This window comes from Rhinatrema bivittatum, chromosome 9 (assembly GCF_901001135.1).
Source record: "Rhinatrema bivittatum chromosome 9, aRhiBiv1.1, whole genome shotgun sequence".
NCBI classification, from domain to species: Eukaryota; Metazoa; Chordata; class Amphibia; order Gymnophiona; family Rhinatrematidae; genus Rhinatrema; species Rhinatrema bivittatum.
This window is the reverse complement of record NC_042623.1, coordinates 137,042,133-137,064,043: the sequence shown is the minus strand read 5'-3', so window position 1 is coordinate 137,064,043 and position 21,911 is coordinate 137,042,133. Positions and strand designations below refer to the sequence as shown.

The 21,911-nt window shown below is 41.2% G+C and overlaps 1 protein-coding gene across 1 annotated transcript in view; it reads left to right on the top strand.

The window, feature by feature from the left end:
• The window catches only part of PER2 (period circadian regulator 2), an 89,743-nt gene that overhangs the window by 45,187 nt on the left and 22,645 nt on the right, over positions 1 to 21,911 (top strand). Inside the window, 4 exon segments of the mRNA XM_029616002.1 lie at positions 2,053 to 2,180; positions 3,474 to 3,656; positions 4,020 to 4,268; positions 17,203 to 18,056. Coding sequence (XP_029471862.1) covers positions 2,053 to 2,180; positions 3,474 to 3,656; positions 4,020 to 4,268; positions 17,203 to 18,056 — 1,414 coding nt within the window.

Genomic DNA, 21,911 nt, shown 5'->3' with positions numbered 1-21,911 from the left:
TATATATAATTTTTTTTTTTTTTAACAACTAATATGATGACATTAAAATTGAAACTGAGTAACCGTGTTGGATTTGTGGTTTACCTTGACACAGCAAAATGGCCTAGCAAGGAGCAGCAGTTTACTTAAGCTAATTAAAACTGCCTTACTTGGCCAGCTAACTCTTTCTGAGCTAGAGAGTTTGGTTCCTTTTGTGGTTTTCTAATGCCTGTTTTCATACATTCTGATCCTTAACAGGGCCAGGTTTGAGAGTTGCCAGTGCGGCGCCCCTGTGATGCTGCACCAGTGCATGGCTGCAAAGTACGGAGAGCAGGCTCCTCTTTGGCCCAGATATTTGCTGCTTTCAAAATCTGGTATCCTAGGCAATTGCCTATTATGCCTATTGCCTAAATATGGGTCTGACCCTTATAACCCTGATTAATGTTCTCTCCTGATGCGATGGCACTAGACTGGCGACTATGAAATAATCTTCAGAAAGAGAAGCTTCATGTCTGTTACTTTACTTTCCCTTTCATACCTTACTTTCCATATATTTGATTGTGCTAAGTTAAGTTGCTCCTTTTGAAAAGTTATATTCTAGTCTAGATTCCGCCAGTTTTAGAAATTAAAGAGCTTAAACTTTTCCTTTAAATCTCTTCCTTATTCATCTCTTTTAGGAAATGAATAAATCTAAAATGTAACATAAGTTGAAAACAAGATTTCATTGCTTTTATGTTTAAATCTGTGTTTGGTTGATAGCTTCGCATATCTATTTGTGAAAGTGTGCTATGTGAAGAGTTCCTTGATATGAATTTTGAAGCAGTCAAATCCAACATAAGATTTGCCATACTGGGACAGGCCAAAGGTCCATCAAGCCCAGTATCCTGTCTCCAACAGTGGCCAATCTAGGTCTTAAGTACCTGGCAGGATCCTAAAAGGTAAATAGATTCCATGCTGCTTATTCCAGGGATAAGCAGTGGTTTTCCCCAAATCCACTTTTATAATGGTTTATGGGCTTTTCCTCCAGAAATTTGTCAGAATTCTTTTTGAACCCAGCTACACTAACAGCTTTCACCATGTCCTCTGGCAATGAATTCCAGGGCTTAATTATGTATTGAGTAAAAAATATTTTCTATTAGTTTTAAATGTACTATTTAGTAAGTTCATTGCATGTCCCCTAATCTACGTACGTTTTTGAAAGAGTAAACAACCGATTTGCGTTTACCTGTACTATTCTGCTCATTATTTTATAGACTTCTATCATATCCCCCCTGAGCCGTCTTTTCTCCAAGCTGAAGAGCCCTAACCTCTTTAGTCTTTTCTCATAGGAGAATCTTTCCGTCCCTTTTATCATTATGGTCACCATTCTCTGTACATTTTCTAATTCTGCTATATCTTTTTTGAGATACGGTAACCAGAATTGTACACAATACTCAAGATGTGGTTGCACCATGGAGCCATACAGAGGCAATATGACATTCTCTGTTTTATTCTCCATTCCTTTCCTAATAATTCCTAGCATTCTATTTGCTTTCTTGGCTGCTGCTGCATACTGAGCAGAAGATTTCAATGCATTATCTACGATGACGCCTAGATCCTGTTCCTGAGTGGTAACTCCTAATATGGAACCTTGTATTGTACAGCTATAGTTTAGATTGCTCTTCCCTATGTGATCACTTTGCTCTTGTCCACATTAAATGTCAACTGCCATTTGCGTGCCATCTCCCAGTCTTGCAAGATCCTCTTGCAATTTTTCACAAGCCTCTTGTGAATTAACAACTTTGAGTAATTTAGGGTCATCTGCAAATTTCATCATCTCACACATTGTTCCCATTTCCAGGTCATTTATAAATATGCTAAAAAGCAGTGGTCCCAGAATATATCCCTGGGTACTCCACTATTCACCTTTTTCCATTGAGAAAACTGAATATTTAATCCTACTCTCTGTTTTCTGTCTCTTAGCGAGTTCTCAGTCCTAGCTGCTTTTAGTTTTACAGAGTATACAATTCTTCTTTCTACTTCAGTTTTTTTTAATGCCTTACTGTATGTCCCCTTTTTATCTTAATTATGCAGGTACTTGGAGGGTTGTAGTGTACCCACTTTGGGGAAGAGAAGATGTGAGTCCTCATCAAATGCTACCTCATCTAACTCTGATGATGAAAAGCATAAAGCAACTGATAGTGCTGTGCAGCTATGTGGAGGTACTAGTATTTCTGAAATCTAATCATTAAGTGGTTGTATAGTCTGCTTCTCTAGTCTTCTGTAGATCTATCTATCTATGTGTAATAGCCTTGGGTGCCAAATGTCATCTGTCTGTTGGTGGTGGTGGGATGTGAACGTGCACATGAGTGGCAGGGCATTCTCTACCACTCCCTGACTGACCTGGCTATAGCAATATATGGCAGAGTGGAGGAGGTAGTTGGTAGTCTGTGCATATGTGTCCCACCAGTTCCTGACCAATCCAGCTACAAGGGAACATGTCAACAAGAATGCAGCTGGTGGTGTGCGCCTGCGCATCCCACCAGCAAACAGACCCACCTAAATCACACCATTGCCAGATGTGAGCAAGCAGCAAGGGGAAAGACTCGTGGCATCAGAGGAGGCAGACCCAAGGTGTAGAAGACTTTGGGCGCGCTGTGTGTTCCATCCCTCGCCCCAAGGAGGCGGGGGGGGGGGCAAGAATTTGGTGTGGAAGAATGGGGCAATATGGAGGTTTGAGTAGCTGGGGATGAGTGTGGGCAAAGTGCTGAGTTGGCGGTACGCAGGGTGTATGTGTGAATGCGTGCCTGGCGTTGTGCGAGTGGGGGTGTTTGGCAAGCTGGGGGTGCAGGTGCATAGGCTTCAGTGTTTGTGTCTGCATGTGGTGTGGTGGGGATTGTGTGGGTGGGTGTCCTTCATTGGTTACAGGAGCCTGGGTATGTGGCAGGACAGTTAGGGAAAGGCTGGGAGGCTGTGGGTTGGTGTGAGGCTTTCAAAGGTTTTGGTGAGGATAAGTGGGGCAGAATGGACATTGTCCGAGTGGCAGGGGAGCTGATGGTGGGTGGGCAGATATCTGGGGAGGTGGTATGGTAGCTATGTGCCTGCACGAATGGCTGGAGATGTGTAAGTGAGTGTGTGTTGGGGGGTAGGGAAGGTGGGATATGAAGATTGTATGTATGGGATATGAAGAGTGTATGAGTGGCAGGGGCTAATTAACTGGATATAGATGGACAGGTGAGGTTAAATAGCCCTGCCACTCATACACACCCTCAACCTTCATATCTGGCTAAAATGGACCCCATAATAAACACAGTGCTAAACCTTGCATGCAAGCAGTGCAGAGATACTTACCTAAATATTAAATAGTTAATAATGGTTATCATCTAGATCTCAACTTAGCTTTTTTTTTTTTTGTCCTTGTACAGTTTTGTCATTTGTGCAATTTTCTCATTGTGCTGCATATATTATTTAATAACTAATTTTTTCTTCCGAAGACAAGGCAGTGCTGTTGCAAGCCCACTTGGATTCTGCTGTGTTGAAGACATCTGATAAATCAAAGGGTCCTCCAGTAGTTGGTGCTGCTCTAGCCCCTTTGGCTTTACCTGGCAAAGCAGAAAGTGTTGTATCCTTCACCAGTCAGTGCAGCTATAGTAGCACCATAGTTCATGTTGGGGACAAGAAACCACAACCTGAATTAGGTAACAGTGCTTCTCATCATTATTGAGAGGAATAGAATAGTATGTAACTTTTCACTAGCATCCACTAGAATTCTGAATTTTAGTTAACATTGGAGTTTATACATTGCTCTAAATTGTACGTGTTTGCCATGGATGTTTTGCAATTAGACATATGATATAAATAATGTCATGAAGTCTAGAGCAATGGTATGGTAACTTGCGCTCAGATTTTCCGTTCTGAAAGTTTACATGCAAGTGTTGTAAGCAAAACATTTTTTGCAGAAGAAAGAACTTTATCGACAATCTCAGTATGAATTCAGATCTGTGTCCAGATTTTAAATATTACATTCTAATCAGTAGCTCTTTTCTTTAATTTGGTTGTAGAAATGATGGAAGATGTGTCTTTGGGAACAGAGTTGCCAGACAGCCAGCCCCTCTTCCCTCCCTCCAGCACCAGTCCTGCCAACCAGGAGGAGTCCTTCAAGAAACTGGGACTCACCAAAGAAGTTCTAGCACTGCATACACAAAAAGAAGAACAGAGTTTTCTAAGCAGGTTTAAGGAGCTGAGAAGGTTCAGTGGCTTTGAACTGCACTGCTTACAAGAGGGGCAGAAGGGACGTGCAGGGGAGCGAGGTAAGGCCATCATGTTTGATTGGACTGCCCTAAGATGTGAGTCTCCTGCTTATTATGTGATAGGTGGGGGCAATGATATTATAAAGTAACCATCCAAAAAGGGACCACAACAATACTGAAACTTCAGTGTAAATGAAGAAGACCGTCATATACTGGAGCTCGAGGCAGCGTTCATTCACTGAGACTGCTTTGCGTCACTCAGCGTCACAGCTGGCTTATAAATGTAATCATGGGTCTTCAATATTTTTTGAAACTTTTTTTTTTTTTTGCTTTTCCATCATAAAATTTGCTAGATATTGCCACACTTATCTTGATCCGGTGTAGATCAGCTTTACAACTTTGCAAGGCAGTCCATTAGTTCAAAAATGTGAATGAATTGCTAAACAAAAGATAATGCCCGACACAAGGTGTATTTCGATGGCTTCATCAGGGGCCAAAAAACTGCGAAGCTGAAGGACGCAGAGAGTTCCTGGTAGATGGAGACAACCCCTCCCTAATGAGTGCATTAAAAGAGTTCCCTACATTCCCTTTTTTATTTAAACAATACTAGGGCAGGGCAATTTTCAGGCTTGGTTGAAAATTGCTTTCCTCTGCCTAGCTACAAGTACATGGGAACTTTTGTAGAAAACATTTTTATCTGGCATTCCCATAGGCATTGTGAGGATCCATTGCTGAATTCACCTATGACCTGCAGGTAGTGCTGTGAGCCATGTGGAATTATCTATTTAGTCCTCCCAGCTCTATGCCCAACTCTTCCCCTCTGTGGCCATTTTGTTTCCTGCCTAAACATGTATTTATGCTCAGGCTTTATGTCAGTCAGTTGCCACAGCTTGGTTCTACTTCTGGCCATCATACTCTAGCTCTGTTCGTGTTACCTGAATCCAGAAACTTCATTGCCTCCAGTTCTTGCCTTCAGCATTCCTGCTCATTCTCTTTTGTGTTCCTGGTTTTCTGGTGTTCTCTGTTCCAGGCGTCTAACTCCATGTCTGAACCAGGGCTATCACTGTTACTCATGCCTCGCTAGCCATCAGCACTTGAGGGCTCAGTCCAAGGGGAAGATGGTTGGAATGGGGGAAGACGCCCAGCTTATCTGTTTTCATCACGTTCTGCCTAGATTTGCCTCTCCAGACATCTGGCCACTTGTTCCTGAGGCAGCCTACAGACAATTGCCATCCTAGGCATGTTTTAGATCAGAGGAATAAAACAACACACATATAATGCCTTGTAAAAGCCTTCACACCCTTATACATTTTTCACATTCTTCTCTCTAAAAAAATACAAATCATATTGCATTAAAATAGGAGTTTGTTTCATTGATCTACACAACATACTCTATACTTTCATCATGAAAGAATAATTTCTTATCACCCATGCCAGACCAGTCTAAACAAGTGGGTTATGTCCTCCTTTCCAGCAGATGGAGAAAGAGAAAAATGTTGAAGCTGACTTTACTCCCCCTGTAGGGTTTGGTGCTGCCTTCAGCTCCTTAGTATTTCTCTGTCTCCAGCAGATTGTCTGGTGCTGCAGCTAAGAGTAGGCTGCTCCTGGGAATGCTTTTTAGGCCTAGGTTCTCGGTAGAACATAGGCTGCTCCTGGAAAGGTGTTAGGGCCCCACTTCCTGGTGGAGTGTAGGCTGAATCTTGGGGGTTCTCTGGATGATCATCCTAGTGGAACTGATTCTGTCTTCCCCCTTAGGAGCCAAGTCCGTTGGACTCTGAGTTCTCAAACCCATGGGTTAAGCACTGGGTGGTTTCAGGTGAATTTGTTGCCTTGGTAGATCTGGCAGCTGGAGCTTCTCGCATCCAAAGAAGAAAGTGGTCTTATGGTCTTAGTTGCTGTGCAAATGATATCCAGGTAGTCACATTTGTGGACTAAAAGCAGTCTAAAAATATAATTAATTTTAATATATGCTTGAATCAGTGTCCAGCTAGCTCACCAAGGCGTGTGGATTACAAGAAAAGACACTTCCATTAATTTAGTTCCACAGATATGTGGTGTGGACATACCTTTGAAAGACTCAGTTACAACAGTGAGGACTAAATTAGATTCAGGGTTACCTATGTCAGAAAAGTTATTTCTCATACGATCTGTCATTTTTTTAAAACTTTTTATTTATATCAATTTCAATTTTAACAACCAAGTAGTACACTTAGTAGAAACAAAATATAGAGAAAATAATACAGTACAATATCACACAAAAAGGAATATTAATATCATCTTGGATGTCAGATCAGTCCACAAATAGAGGGGAACCTGTTTCCATGTCAAAGGAAGTAATTATAAAAAAAAGAAAGGAACAAAAAAGATCACTAAGCTGGAAAACCCCCATAACTTATTCACCTGATGCTGCTTCTCATTCAAAAAACTAATCAGCTATGGGGGGGGGATCAAAAAAACATATTTAACCCCTTTAAATTTAACAATACATTTACAAGGAAAATTGAGCCAAAACACGAGGTCATAACTGTAAAACACGAGGTCAAAACAATAGAAATCTCTTCCTCTGAGTTGCTTTAGAGACGCCTTTAAACCTTGGAAATAAAGTTTTCCTGTTACAGAAAAATAGACTCAAAATATAATCACGTCCCAAGTCTAAAGCTAAAGTCACAGTAAGAGTTGACAGTGATATCACTTCTTCAGATTTTTCCAGGGCAGCAGTCAAATGAAACAGATCTGAAGAAGCTTGTGATATAACTACACCTTGTACAACATTTTTTTTTGTGGTAAATAAAATACTTTAGCTATAAGAGGGGATAAGGTTCTCAGGAATTTTCAGTACTTCTAGGAAATACTTCCTCAACATTCCATAGGAGAAACCAGCCGTTTCCTTGGAAAATTAATGAACCAAATATTCCTTCTGCGAATCACAGATTCTAGATTCTCAACCTTGATCAGAAAAAAAATGACCTTTAGACAAAAACCTGGCAGACTTTTGAAGAAAACTTATTTTTGTCTCTAAAGTTTCTACTTTTTGTGACGTAGCAGCAGCCTGATCTTGGGTCCTCTGCAGGGCTGAAGTCAAACCTTGCCGTTTAACCACAAACTGACCCAGTTGTGAAGAAAGCTTAGTAACGGCTTCCCAGATAACCTCCAGAGTAATAGTTGGGGAGTTAAATAAAGCAAAGGACAGTACCTCCTCAGCTGAAGACCCTCTGAAGCACATAGGTAAATCTGCAGTAGTTTCAGAAGCAGATAAAGGAAAACCATTTGTTGTATCTCCTGGTCCAACAGAAGCAGCCACACTCCCAGCAGCCAGCTGCTCATTCATCCGGGAATCAGAAAATGTAGCCCCAGAGCGCCATGTGATCTCATCTAGTTGCTCCACAGTTGTTTCAAGACCTGCTAGCTTACACATCTGAAGAACGGGCTGGGAGGGGGTACGGCCCTGCTCTGGAGAAGTCTAACAGCCGGGTCTAGTGCAGAAGAAGTCAAGCCTTTGATCTGCTCTCCTCCCAACAACCATTGCACAGAGCATCCAAAGGGGTCTGCGGATCGGAGGAGATGATGATCCATAGGTCCTGACACACTTGTCACCTCCGAAGTACTCGGGTAAGTGCTAGCCTTCCCCATCCTCTTGCCCATCGGGGCTAATAGAAAAACTCAGAAAAGATTGCAGGAAATCAAATTATAGCAAAGAAGACGTTAGCTTCTGGAGCCCACATTTCAGTTTGCTGCCACCTTGGGATCCTGCGATCTGCCCTTTTAAATCTCAGGTTTATTCAGCACGTTAGACCATTTTTGGAAAAACCAGACTTACAAATATTAGTTCATTCTCTGGTCTCTGATTTAGACTTTTGTAACATTTTGTATTTGGTTCTTCCCAGCTCTTCCAAAATGCTGCTGCCAAACTTATCTTCGGTTCACATAAATTTGATTGTGTCACCCCTCTTGAGAGATTTCCACTGACTCCTAATAATTACCACAAGGATTAGGTTCACTCTTATCTTTGGTTTTCAATGCTTATTAAATTGGTCATTTGAGCTACTTAGCTAATGTTTTAATTCCCTACAAGCCAACAAGATCTCTATGCTTACTAAAGCAACACATTCTTACAATTCCAACCCCTACACAAATTAGATTGTGTAGGGGTTGGAATTGCATACAGCTAGTACCCAAACGAACAATAGGGTACTAGATGTATGCTAATCTTATTTTTGAGTAGTAGCAGAATATCAGGTTGTTTTTATTTCCTATTTATTGCTAAATAGCCCCACTACAGTTACCTCTCTCCCGAAAGACTGTGTTCCACTAAGAATTAGGTCTAAAATAGCTCTCCTTGTTGGTTCCTGGACCAGTTGCTCCATGAAGCAGTCAATTATTTCATCTAGAAACTTTCCCTCCCTAGCATTTCCTGATATGTCATCTACCCAATCAACATTGGGGTAATTGAAATCTTCTATTATTACTGTGCTGCCAAATTTGCTAGTTTTGCTAATTTCTGGTAGCATGTCATCATCTGTCTGTTCATTCTAGCTGGCATACTCCCCAGCATTATACTCTTCTTTATCACACATGAAATTTCTGTAGATTCCACAATGCATTTAGTCTCCTGCAGGAGCTTTATCCTGTTTGACTCTATGCCATCCCATCACATATAATGCCACCTCCCCCCCCCCCCCACCCCCCACCACCAATTTGATCCAGTCTATCATTGTGCTATATTTTATACCTGGTATTACATTGTCCCATTGGTTATTCTCCTTTCACCAGGCCTTTTTTTGTCTGAAGAATTTGCTCAACCTGGAGTTTCACTGGTCTAATATGAAATCTACTTGTTTTGGGGCACAAACTGCTTCTGCCAGTCCTTATTCTTTATGGTCTCAAGTGTTAGCTCAAAACATTTGTCTGTACGATGATGGTGTTGGCCATGTGAACTGCTGCTAGGTACTGCAGGGAACTCCATTCCAGACCAAATCTGATTCACTTACCAGGGTACCTGAGGGCTACAAGATTCCCTCAACTTGATCACATCAGCTAGTGGTATTACACAGAGTGCTACCATCCAGGCTGCCATCTCCTGAACTAGAGGAAAGGATTTCTGGAGCATTAGAGCTTTGGCCCTTGCCCTAGGCTTAGACCCATTGGTTTTCCACTAGGACTCCTTCCTGACTTCACCTGACCTGGATCATAATTCCTCTTGTAACCTATAAAACTCATGCCTACAGTGCAAAAGAATCATTAAGGAGACTGTAAATCCATTCCCTGCAGGAGACAACTATGAAAATCCACCTGCTGAATCTCTTTCTAACCTCCCAAGAGACAAGGAAAGTAGTACTTATTATTTATTTAATTTGATTGACCGCTAGTCGATCAAAGTAGTCAAGGCCTTGCAGAACTGAACTACCGGATATCACCCTGAGAAGAATGTGAACTGAGAGAGTTGCATGTGAGTCTGCGCCCAAGGTACAATCTTCAGGTTCCTTGCCCTGAAGCCTAGGACCTGCAGAATAGGTAATGCTCAGGACCGAAATGGAATCAGAAGATCTGGGCACTGGATAAATGCTTAATCTTAAGCATAGAAGAAGATGACTTCATAAGAATTGCCATACTGGGTCATACCAAGAGTCCATTAAGCCCTGTATCCTGGTTACAACAGTGGCCAATCCAGATCACAGATTCCTTAGCAGGAATCCAAATAATATATTCCATGGGATCAATATTGAAATGCTACTTAGCCAGATAAGTAGGACTTATCTGAATAAGTGGCAGCCACTGAATATCTGGCTATGTTCAGCGGCTGCCACTTAGCTAGATAAGTATTTATCCGGCTAAGTAGATAGCTGGATATTTTGGGATGGGCAATGGGCAGCTTGAGGCAGGGCATCTTATCTGGTTATCTTAAGAACATAAGAAAATGCCATACTGGGTCAGACCAAGGGTCCATCAAGCCCAGCATCCTGTTTCCAACAGTGGCCAATCCAGGCCATAAGAACCTGGCAAGTACCCAAAAACTAAGTCTATTCCATGTAACCATTGCTAATGGCAGTGGCTATTCTCTAAGTGAACTTAATAGCAGGTAATGGACTTCTCCTCCAAGAACTTATCCAATCCTTTTTTAAACAAAGCTATATTAACTGCACTAACCACATCCTCTGGCAACAAATTCCAGAGTTTAATTGTGCGTTGAGTAAAAAAGAACTTTCTCCGATTAGTTTTAAATGTGCCCCATGGTAACTTCATGGAGTGCCCCCTAGTCTTTTTACTATCCGAAAGAGTAAATAACCGATTCACATCTACCCGTTCTAGACCTCTCATGATTTTAAACACCTCTATCATATCCCCCCTCAGTCGTCTCTTCTCCAAGCTGAAAAGTCCTAACCTCTTTAGTCTTTCCTCATAGGGGAGTTGTTCCATTCCCCTTATCATTTTGGTAGCCCTTCTCTGTACCTTCTCCATCGCAATTATATCTTTTTTGAGATGCGGCGACCAGAATTGTACACAGTATTCAAGGTGTGGTCTCACCATGGAGCAATACAGAAGCATTATGACATTTTCTGTTCTATTCACCATTCCCTTTCTAATAATTCCCAACATTCTGTTTGCTTTTTTGACTGCCGCAGCACACTGTACCGACGATTTCAATGTGTTATCCACTATGACACCTAGATCTCTTTCTTGGGTTGTAGCACCTAATATGGAACCCAACATTGTGTAATTATTGCATGGGTTATTTTTCCCTATATGCATCACCTTGCACTTATCCACATTTAAATTTCATCTGCCATTTGGATGCCCAATTTTCCAGTCTCACAAGGTCTTCCTGCAATTTATCACAATCTGCTTGTGATTTAACTGAACAATTTTGTGTCATCTGCAAATTTGATTATCTCACTTGTCGTATTTCTTTCCAGATCATTTATAAATATATTGAAAAGTAAGGGTCCCAATACAGATCCCTGAGGCACTCCACTGTCCACTCCCTTCCACTGAGAAAATTGCCCATTTAATCCTACTCTCTGTTTCCTGTCTTTTAGCCAGTTTGCAATCCACAATCTTAACTGGATAAGTGCCCATATGCAGCCTTATCTGGTTAAGTTAAATGAATAAGTAAGACCTGCTCAATAGCACATCTAACATTACCCAGATATTACTTATCCAATTAACTAGCACTTATCTGGTTATTTTCAGCAGCATAGCCATGCTGTTGAATATCCTTTCTAAGTTATCCGGATAAATTATACCCGGATAACTTAGATAACCGGATATCTTTGAATATTGGGCCCCATGTTGCTTACTGCCAGGGAAAAGCAATGGCTTCCCTCAAGTCTACCTGGTGAATAATAGTTGTTGGATGATGTTGCTGACTATGGTATTTGTTGAGATTCCATAGGTCTATAATTTATGACAGGATTATTTTTGTTTTATTTGTGGAGTTGTCCTCCTTCTCCCTGTCCTGGCAGTGAGGAGCATAGGGCTACAAAAAGCAACAGGTTCATTTTCCTTTCCCCGCCCTGGCAGTGAGAAGCGGCACAGCCTGTGGGGCTGCAAGACACATTGGCCTCCTTCTCCCTCCCCCTTGCCACTCTGGTAATGAGGAGCCAGTGTTCCTCCTCCCTCTCCCCACTTCAGCAATGAGAAGCAGTGCAGACAACAGGCGAGAAATAAGCATCGGCCTTCTCCAGCAGTGAAAAGCAGCACAGTCTATGGGGTGCAAGAAACCTCCCCAGTCCTCCCCCCCAAGTCAGAAGCAGGAACAGCACTGCACAAATGAAGGCTAAAAGAAAGCTGGGGGCTGAAGGAGGAGACTACTGCTGCTGCCCCTTGTGCTTCCAGAGGGGGAAAACAAAGATCGTGTGTGTGTGTGTGTGTGTGTGTGTGTCTGAATATGTGAGAGAGCAGGATATGAATGGGTGTGTGTTTAAACACGTGAGAGAGAGAGAGACAGCATATGAGCCTGTGTGTGTGTGATTGACCATGTGAGAGCATATGAGCCTGTGTGTGTGTGTGAGAGATTGAGCATGTGAGAGAGTGTGAACCAGCACGTGTGTGTATGATTAAGCATGAGAGAGGAAGTATCTGAGCATGTGTGTGAATGAGAGAGAGAGAGAGCATATGAGCGTGTGTGTAGGTGTGTGTGTATAGTTCAGCATGTGAAACAGAGAGGGAACGAGAATGTGTGTATGTATAGTTGAACATGTTTGTGTGTATTTAATTGAGCATGTGATAGAATGTATATGTGTGTGTGTATATATGATTGAGCAAATGAGGGAGAGCGCATGAGTGAGAGTGTGTGTGTGTGTGTGTGTGTGTATGGTGTCATGTGAGAGAGAGAGAGCATGGAGAAAGTTTGTGTGCAACAACCCCCCCCCCCCCCCACCCCCTTCCCCACCTGCTAATCCATGATAATCTCAGGGAATCTGAAAATCAAAAGTTCTCAGATATGGAAAGCAAGGGATTGATTTTATCCTTATAATTTTCATTATTGGGTGATATTTTATATATCAACTGTTTTGAAATATTTTACTGGCATTTTGAAAATTGTATATGAATTTTTAATGATTGGATGTTCTATTTGTCAGGATTTTTTAAATATTTATTATTTGTATTAATATGGATTTAATGTTATAACTTGTATTTCTTGATTTTATTTTGTGATGCTTTATGAAGCATGATGATTCTGTTTTTCCATTGTTGCACTGCATACAGAGTCTGGCTTGTTGTGGTTTCCAGTTCAGTTTTTATCTGAATGCTTATACTTACACTATAGGATCTTTGTTCATTATTTGGTGAGGGTCTGTTTGTGATCTGCATTTGTGAACAAGGTGAGGCTTTTTGCTAGCATATAGTTTTGTGTAGGATCTTTAGTAGCTTGGCACTAATAGGATGTGTATGTTTTAGGGGCTGGTGTAGTATTTACAGTGTTGTCTTTTAATAGGTAGGATTTTTACTGTTTGAGTGCTGACATGTAGTAATGTTTTGGTATGGGAATTTTACTATATTGTAATTGTTTACTAATTGCTTTCTGAGGGCTGAGCCTACATCTAGTGGCCCGGATTTTAAAAAGATTACGCACGCCAGGCCTATTTTAAAAAGGCCTGGTGACGTGCGTAAAACAATGGGACATGTGTAAGTCCCGGGGCTTTACTAAAGGGGCGGTCCGGAGGCGGGCGGGGGCAGGGCCAGAGGCCTACAACACAGCGGCCATTGCCGCTGTGTCAAAGGATCACGTGCTGGCAGCTTGTCGGTGCGCGCAAAAGGTAAAATAAAATTTTTGGGGGGTTAGAGTAGGGCTAGGGGAAGGAAAGGTTAGGGGAATGGGTGGGAAGGTCAGGTTAGGGGGGGAGGGAATGGGGGAAGGCAGCTCAGCTTGGCACACACAAGGTGCCCAATTGTGCACCCCCTTGTGTGTGCCGACCCCTGATTTTATAACTTGCACGCGCCTGTGCGCGCAAGTTATAAAATCGGGTGTACATGTGCGCGCGCCAGGTAGCGCGCCCACCTTTTTAAAATCTACCCCAATATGTGTATCCAGAGGCCTAATACCTTATGGGTTCCAAATGCCTTTTTTCTTTTACATTTTTTGCAGGGTTTTCTGCATGCAAATGCACATGTTGTATGTGATATTTTTACCTCAGACTGTCCATTTTCATGTAAAATCTGGTATTATGAATGCATAATTTTTAATTGTGTGTGGTGATGGCATGACTGGGAGAGGGCTGACACCTAGTGGTTGAATTGGTGGTCCATGACTGCAAGGATCTGAAGGGTGCATGGCCCCAAGCCCAGGACTGACACTGCAATGACTGGAGTAAATAAGGTGGGAGAGGATATACAATAAGGGGAAAAAAATCCTCAGTATTTGTGAATGAAGCCCAAAGGATCAGGAGGAAACTGATCAAAATAAAAATCAAGGACCCCTATACTTATCAAAGGCTCCCAGATCTTGGTGTTGTATCTGATGTTCAGGGTGAAGGCAGACTGTTTTACTTGGCCATTGGTGCCAAATGGCCGGGCTATAGCTCTGAAGTACTGGTTGGCTCCTTTTATGTAAGTTTCCTCCCTGCCTTCTAATTGGGCAGTTCTGTAAATGTGGGTTTGAAAGTGGGGTGAGTGCATGAGAAAAAACAAACAAGGAAGCACTGTATAGCATTCTTAACCAGAAAAGAATAAATTTCAAAGATACAATCAAGCAGACTAACATCCAAGCAGATCAGGCAAACTTCCCTAGCAGAGAGAATTAAAATTCAAAGACACAAATCAGGCAAAGAAAAAGTGCAATCAGGCAGACTTCCTTAACAGAAAGAAAGAAACTTCAAAAACCCAAACAAATAACCTTCCCAGCAGAAAGAAATAATTTAGTTAAGCAAGTTATACAGACCCCAGTTTATTAGCTAGTGACCAGTCCCTATCTCAGCAGCTCCTGCTTCAACAGCAACTGCCTCAAGACTATTTGACATGCAAAATAACAAACAAACCATATGCAATCCTCAGTTTGAGAGTCCCCACTTGACTGGTTGATATTATCTTTTTTGTCCATGGAGAAAGCTAAGTTGTTTACCTGTAACAGATGTTCTCCATAGACAGCAGAATAAATCAGCCACACAAGTGAACATCATCATCCAACAGAGCCAAGATAGATAGCTCATTTAGTGCTCTGAGAAACCTAGAAAGTCTTTCTGATCATGCAGCAGCCCGCCAGATGAATCTCCTCAGCGTTAATAGCAAGCTAAACTTCAACTCTAAAGGGGAGATGGGTATTGTGTAGCCGATTTATCCTGCTGTCTGTGGAGAACATCTGTTACAAGTAAACAACTTAGCTTTGTCCATGGACAAAAAAGATAATATCAGCCAGACAAGTGGGGACTCCCAAACTGAGGATTGCGTATGCTTTGTTTGTGTTACAGGTAAGCAATTTCGATTTACTAAGGAAATTGTGTTCTTCTGGTGTTCTGTTCTTTAAAAACTAGTTCTAAGTCCATTGCCTAGAACTCTAGGGAATATTTAAACATATTCTATGCCTGTTTTCTGTACTTGCTGCAATACCAGAGATTCTTTTTCTCTGACTGTACCCTCATTTCCCCACCACTAAGGCTACTCTGTCCTTAGCTTACTTTTGCATATTTGCTTCCATTGTCATCTTTCTGTGAAGACTACGTTTGTTATTCCTGCATCTGTCCTCTGTCAGGATCATACCATAACTTTTTTATTCCAGAACCTTCTTTCCATCAAAAATAGAGTTTCTACTGAAAAAAGGTGTTCCAAGTGACTGATTGCCATTAAATTTTATGGAATCATAAAACAAAAAACAGATCTTTGCCAGATACACTACAGTTTCATGCATTCTCTCCAACTTCATTTTCTCTGTGAATTTAGCTGACCCAAGAAATGAAAATTACAATGAAAAATGTCTAAATATAAGACTTTAATAAGACGCTTGTCAGCACTTTTTAAACAAAGATATGAATCAGAATTTTAGAACAAATATAATTTTAATATTTCATATCTTTGGAAGCACATATGCCAACCTTGCAAGACAGGTAGAGCATCAATGTGTCTTGTAATCTCTAGTACACGCTGTTATTTTATACTTTCAACTATACATAGAAAATGCTTGTGAGAGGATCCTTCACCAATATTACAGTGTCACAACCTAATCTCCTCTACCCTGAGAAAACTCCTCCCACCATAAAAAGTTTCTTTATCAACATGGCTTTGATGCACTTTGTTCCTTCTGATCCTTCTGATCTTCTGTGTTTTATAAATAGATAGTAGACCTGAGTTCTGAATAGATAGTAGGCCTGAATTCTGTTGCTGGTGCCAGGCTTCTAATTAAAGCTGTGACCTCTGGGAATCTTCAGTTCACCTGGCTTCTGTCAGTCGAGATAGGAATCTGTGAGAACCAAGCTTGTATTATGGTTTCTGTGAGAACCAAGCTTGTATTATGGTCCTTGTATTATGGTTTAGATATTGCCATTGATAGCCCTCTGGCCTTTAATTATAGGCTTTGCAGAACTTACAGGTTTCCCAGATCTTCCACATTCTTGAGTCTGAGGTGGTCAGAAGTTCACTGTATCTCAGCAGTTTCAGTCTGAAGCAGCCCGCTGAGGATTCTGGGACTAGCTAAATGAGCCAAAGTTCTGAATCATTAGAAGACAACAAATTGTATAACAAACAGTTCAAACATTTTGCATCAACCAATAGATAAGACGATTCATAAACATCAAACTTGATTTCTAATTGCTCATGAACCTCTGTGTTATGCTCAGAGAGGTGAATTTTAAGAGGCATGGACAGGAACACGTGCGCACGTTTGCCGGCTTGCGCACATGGACACGTACCTGCGCGTTAACGTGCATATGCTATAAAATCTGCTATCTGCGCATACCTTTGGCAAGATTTTATATTGATGCACGCAAATGCCACCTCTGCCGCGTAAGTGGAGGGGATTTTATAAGATACACGTGCCGACACAGTTAGCAGGTTCCCCAGTCCTATCCCAGTTCTCCCCACTAAAGGAGAGGACTTCCTAAACCCCTTAACTAGTTATCCTCCCTTTTACCCTGTTAGCCCGAGCCTTAAACCCCACTGACTAGCCTCTGTTTTTTAATTTCACAACTTACACGCCATCCATAGGAGAAGTAAAGTTACATGGCAGGGGACCCCGATGCATGCTTGTGCACATAAATACTTATGCACTGGAATCATAGTACAGATCCGGCCCACCCATGCCCCGCCCAGACTATGCCCCACCCCTTTTACCAGAAAATATTTTTGTGCGTGTAGCTCGCGCCTTTTAAAATCCACGCAGCATGTGCCAGCCTGAGTCACGTGCATATCAAATTAGCCATAGAATGTCTATATGAAAATGTTAATGGAGACAGGAAAGTAACAGTCAGACTATTGTAGCCCTTATGCTTGAGAATGTCAGCGGCTGACAACACTTGCTTTCAAATTATAATAGTAACGCTTACCATTTCTTTTTTTCCCCTCTCAGTTATTCGTAGGCCACGAAATGGACCCTCTGGAATGGAATGCTCTTGGAAAAAAGGCAGAAAGAACAGAAAGTCCAAATCAAAACGAATTAAACAGCAAGAATCATCTGGCAGTACTACGTCTGGTACAAAACAGCCTCACAGATCCCCATTAATAGGCCTAAATAGCACTGCTTGGTCACCATCAGAAACTTCACAAGCAAGTTATCCACCCATGCCATTCCCTGCAGTTTTGCCTGCATATCCACTGCCAGTTTTTCCAGCAGCAGGAGCTGTACCACAGGTTGCTGAAGTATCGGTTTCTGGTATTAATAAGCCTCATGGTTCTCAAAATAGCAATTGTCCTATGCAACCACAACCCTTCTCTACTCCTTTAATGACTCCTATGGTAGCCCTTGTGCTCCCCAACTGTTTGTTCCCTCAAATGAACAATAGTTTGCCTCAAGCATTTTACCCTAGTCAGCCTCATTTTTCAACTCATCCCACTCCACAGACTGTTTTTTCAACACAATCTCCATTCACAACTCCAACTCCTTTCCCCACACAGACTTTGTATCCAACGCAGCCTTTCCATTACAACCCACCTGCTAACCATGAAAAAGCTCCTGGTACTGCATCACGAGATGGACCATCCCGTTCCTCCACACCACAGTCTGTTGGTGCACAAGATCAAGTTTCTCCTCCTTTATTCCAATCAAGATGCAGCTCTCCTTTGCAGCTAAACCTTTTGCAGTTAGAAGAAACACCCAGAGCCTCTGAACGACAAGATGGTGGAGCTGCTGGTGGGACTGCAGAAGGATCTGGGCCTTCCAGTGTAAACAGTACAGAAGCAACTAGCAGAAAAGATTGTGAACTTGTAAGCACCTCATAAAATATATTTTCAGATTTATTCAGATTATATATTCCACATATGCATATTGTACATTTGTTTTGGCATATTTAATTTGAAGGAAAGTAGAAAAACCCCAAGTTTACTTTAATATTATTTAATTTTTGGCACGTTAAGATTTCAGATTACTTTGGTAGTCTGGGAACATTCATCAAAATGTGAGCTTTTTCACTGAAACAGAATAATTTATTGTTTATTTATTTATTTGTTTTTCTGTATCAATATTCGAAAAAACATCATGTCGGTTTACAGAGGAAAACCAAATACAGTAAAATACATCAGTAAGAATAATGAAATAGAACGTACACATAATAAACCAAAATACAAAAACAATCTTCATCAAATACTTAATAAAATACAAATAAAATGCTCAATAAAATACTAAAACAAAGTAAAAAAAAAAAAAGTATTCAATCGGGGAAAGCTTGCTGAAATAACCATGTCTTTAGTTTCTTTTTAAAAGTCTGAGGATTTGTCTCTGCTCTCAGATCCATTGGTATGGAATTCCATAGTTTTGGCCCTGCTAGGAAAAGTGCCCGCTCTCTAACTGTGTTTAGGTGGGCCAATTTGGGAGACGGTATTGAAAGTAGTCCTTTATTTGATGAACGCAAATTTCTTTGTGGTGTATGGAAACGTAATACTGCGTTAAGCCATTTGATTCTTTCATTATATAATGTTTTATGTATTAGTGTCAATATTTTGAACTGTATTCGAAAAGAAATTGGTAACCAGTGGAGTTCTTTCAAAATGGGTGTGATATGATCAAATTTGGTGTGAAATAATGGTGTAAAAGCAGCACTTTTCAGTTGGTGATATTAGTCACAAACAGTAGGACCTAAAATTTGAAACTGTTGTATTTATTTCAGTATATCTTTGACTCTTTGCAAGTGTTTTATTTCCTTGCATGTCAGTAGCACATTACAATTTTGCATTTGTTACTAAACAGAGAAATAAAAATTGGCAAAGAGCTGCAGGTGATTGCTTCTTAAAAGAATTAAGGATATAGTTCTGACCAGCCTTCAAAAAAGATGATCTTTATGTGGTTTGTGCAAAGAGTATAAAGTAAGTCACAAATATATTGCTAACTGAATGAAAAAAGAATTTTTATTCCTGTTAAGTAGTGCTGATGGCTTAAAAATTAGGCATATATAAAACATTAATGAAATTTGTGGTAAACCTAAATGATCTGTATATCTAAGTATGCACAGCACCTAATGTTTAACTACTAACATGACTAAATTATGACAAATTTTAAATCCAAATGAGGGAAAAATATTAGTTCAGCAATCCATTGTAAGATTTAACTGAACCTTATTCTCCGTGGAAAAGCAGCCGCACAAGTGGGCACCATCATTCAACGGCACTGAGATGGATAGCACTCTAAGGGGTGAATTTTTAAAAGATGCACGTGTAAAAAAGAACACATGTACGGGTAAAATAACATGTACGCGAGTATACGCTATTTGAAAAACTGTTACATACGAGCATATCTCGGGGACCATGAGTAAACTTGTGCGTGTGTAAAAAAAAAAAAGGTGGGGGAGCAGGTCAGGAGTGTTCCAGGAAGGGAACAACAGGTTAGGCACTTAAGGGTGAATTGTAAAAGCCCAGCGCGCGCGCGTCAATCGAGGGATGTGCGAATAAGTCGGGCTCACGCGTGCCGAATGGATTTTAAAATCCGCCGAGATTCGTGCATAAGGGCCGCAGCCTGCACATCTCAAACGTTTTCAAAAAGGGGCATGGGCATTTCGGGTTGGGAACCTGAGACGTGCGCATAAATACTTAGGGGACCTGGCGCATGCCGTGGCCCCCTGCCCCGTAACTTTTCTTCTGCTATGGATGCTATGTAAGTTAAAATGTAAAGGACCTAGGCAGATCTGCAGGGTTTTAAGGGACGGGGCTAACTGAGGAAAGTGAAGGTTATCAAACCTGGGGGGGGGGGGGGGTGTGGAGGACCTTTCTCTTTAACTGGGCGAACTGGAGATGAACTGGTAAAACTGGAAATGGGTCAGCGTGCGCCCCTTTTAAAATTCCCCGATTTACGCGGTAGAAGCAGGATTTGCACGCACAGGCGCGCGCCCACTTAAAATTTGGCGCACCTTTGCATGTGGCCAGGCTGTGCATATGCGCGCATATGTTATAAAATAGCCACGTACCTGGACGCGGGCCGACATACGCCCACAAATATGCAGGGCCGGTTTGAAAGTTACTGTCATACGTTGCTTTTTTTATAACCCGGCAAAGTGATGTGCCTAAGCCTTTTACTTGCTTAAATTTACTCCTCAATATCTGGTATAAGTCACCGTAAACATCTCAAAAGTGAAAAAATGCCTGGCTGGGGCTCTGGGCGAAATGAGGGGACTTCTAGCTGAAGAGCCAAGAATGTCTTCATGAGCTGCCGATGGTCTGGGCAAACTATAGACTAATTGGTAAAACTGGAAATTTCATTGCCACGTGCATTTTATAAAATCCTTGACTTAAGTTTTTAAAAGCTGACTTGTGAGGGTGGGGGAGGGGGGGTGAATGCATTTAAGTAATGCGAATAGATTTTACTCGCATATCTCCTTAAAATTCAAAGTACAAATACTTGGGTATATCATTTGTGCATATTTATCCAGCTAAATTCTGACTTATCTGGCTAAGTAGCACCTTTGCTGCTACTTAGAGGGACAAATTTGAACTCATCCGGATAAACAGCACTTTTGTTTTAGACTTGTCCGGCTATCTTACATACCCAGATAATTCATATAAGTGCTAATCAGATGGACTTCTAGTGCTTTTCAGATTTATCCGGTTAAATACTGCTACTTTTCCTGATACATCCAGGCTTGGGGTTTTTACATACATGAGCATGTGTGTGCACATATGTACTCCTACTTTGTAATCTGCGCATATTGTTTGCGTGCAGGTTATGAAATACAGTAGTAAATGTGTGCACCCATACATACGTGTACATGGGTGCAAGCGAGCAGTTTTGAAGCTTCTACTTTCTGAGCTCAGAAATATCAAGAATGTTTTTCTGAGCATGCATGGACTTTCCATCACCATGTGAGTCTCCTCAATCTGTTTTCTTCTGCTAGTACAAAAGAATGGGTTTTTGCTCTCTCAAACTACAGCCACTTGTAATCCAGTTTATCCCTCAAGTTTTTCTTTCCAATAATTTTTATTTTCGATTGCAAGTTACTAAAAAAAAAAAAAATCAATTAAATGCAAAATTTACTTCCATTTAGAATCACTTTTCTTCAATATGGCAGACAAGCTGGGGTTCAAAAGATATCCCATTGCAATTCTAAAATGATTCTCAGCCCAGCATGACGGATGTGTTTTCAGCCTTCCCATGATGATAATCATAATTGTGTGACCTTTGCACACATTTCCAAGGCCATAAAGTTGAGAGGTTGCACCTGGAAAGTTTTTAGAATCTTTTCAGGCTGCCATCTCAATAGTTAAGGCCATCACCTAAATCAAAAAAGATGCAGTCCTCCGATGATCAATGCCATAAGTCTGAAAAGTCTTGATGCAAAAAAGATGGAGATGTAAATTCTAGCGCCCCAGTTCGGAAACGTGTATGTGCCACATTCTCTTCATTGGCGCAGAGATGATCCTCTTCAGTGTAACTTCCTTAGCACCAAAATCTTATTGGTGCCATTCACAAGCAAAACCATGGTGCCATCTTCTGCATAGAGATCTTCTTAGCGCAGAGCATCAGTTTTCAGCATAGAAATATCAAAGCAGGACCAAAACTCTCCAATCCCAATTTTGGTTTCTGAATCACACAATCAATTGACCAGCATTCCATGGTTAGGAAGATGTAGATTGAAA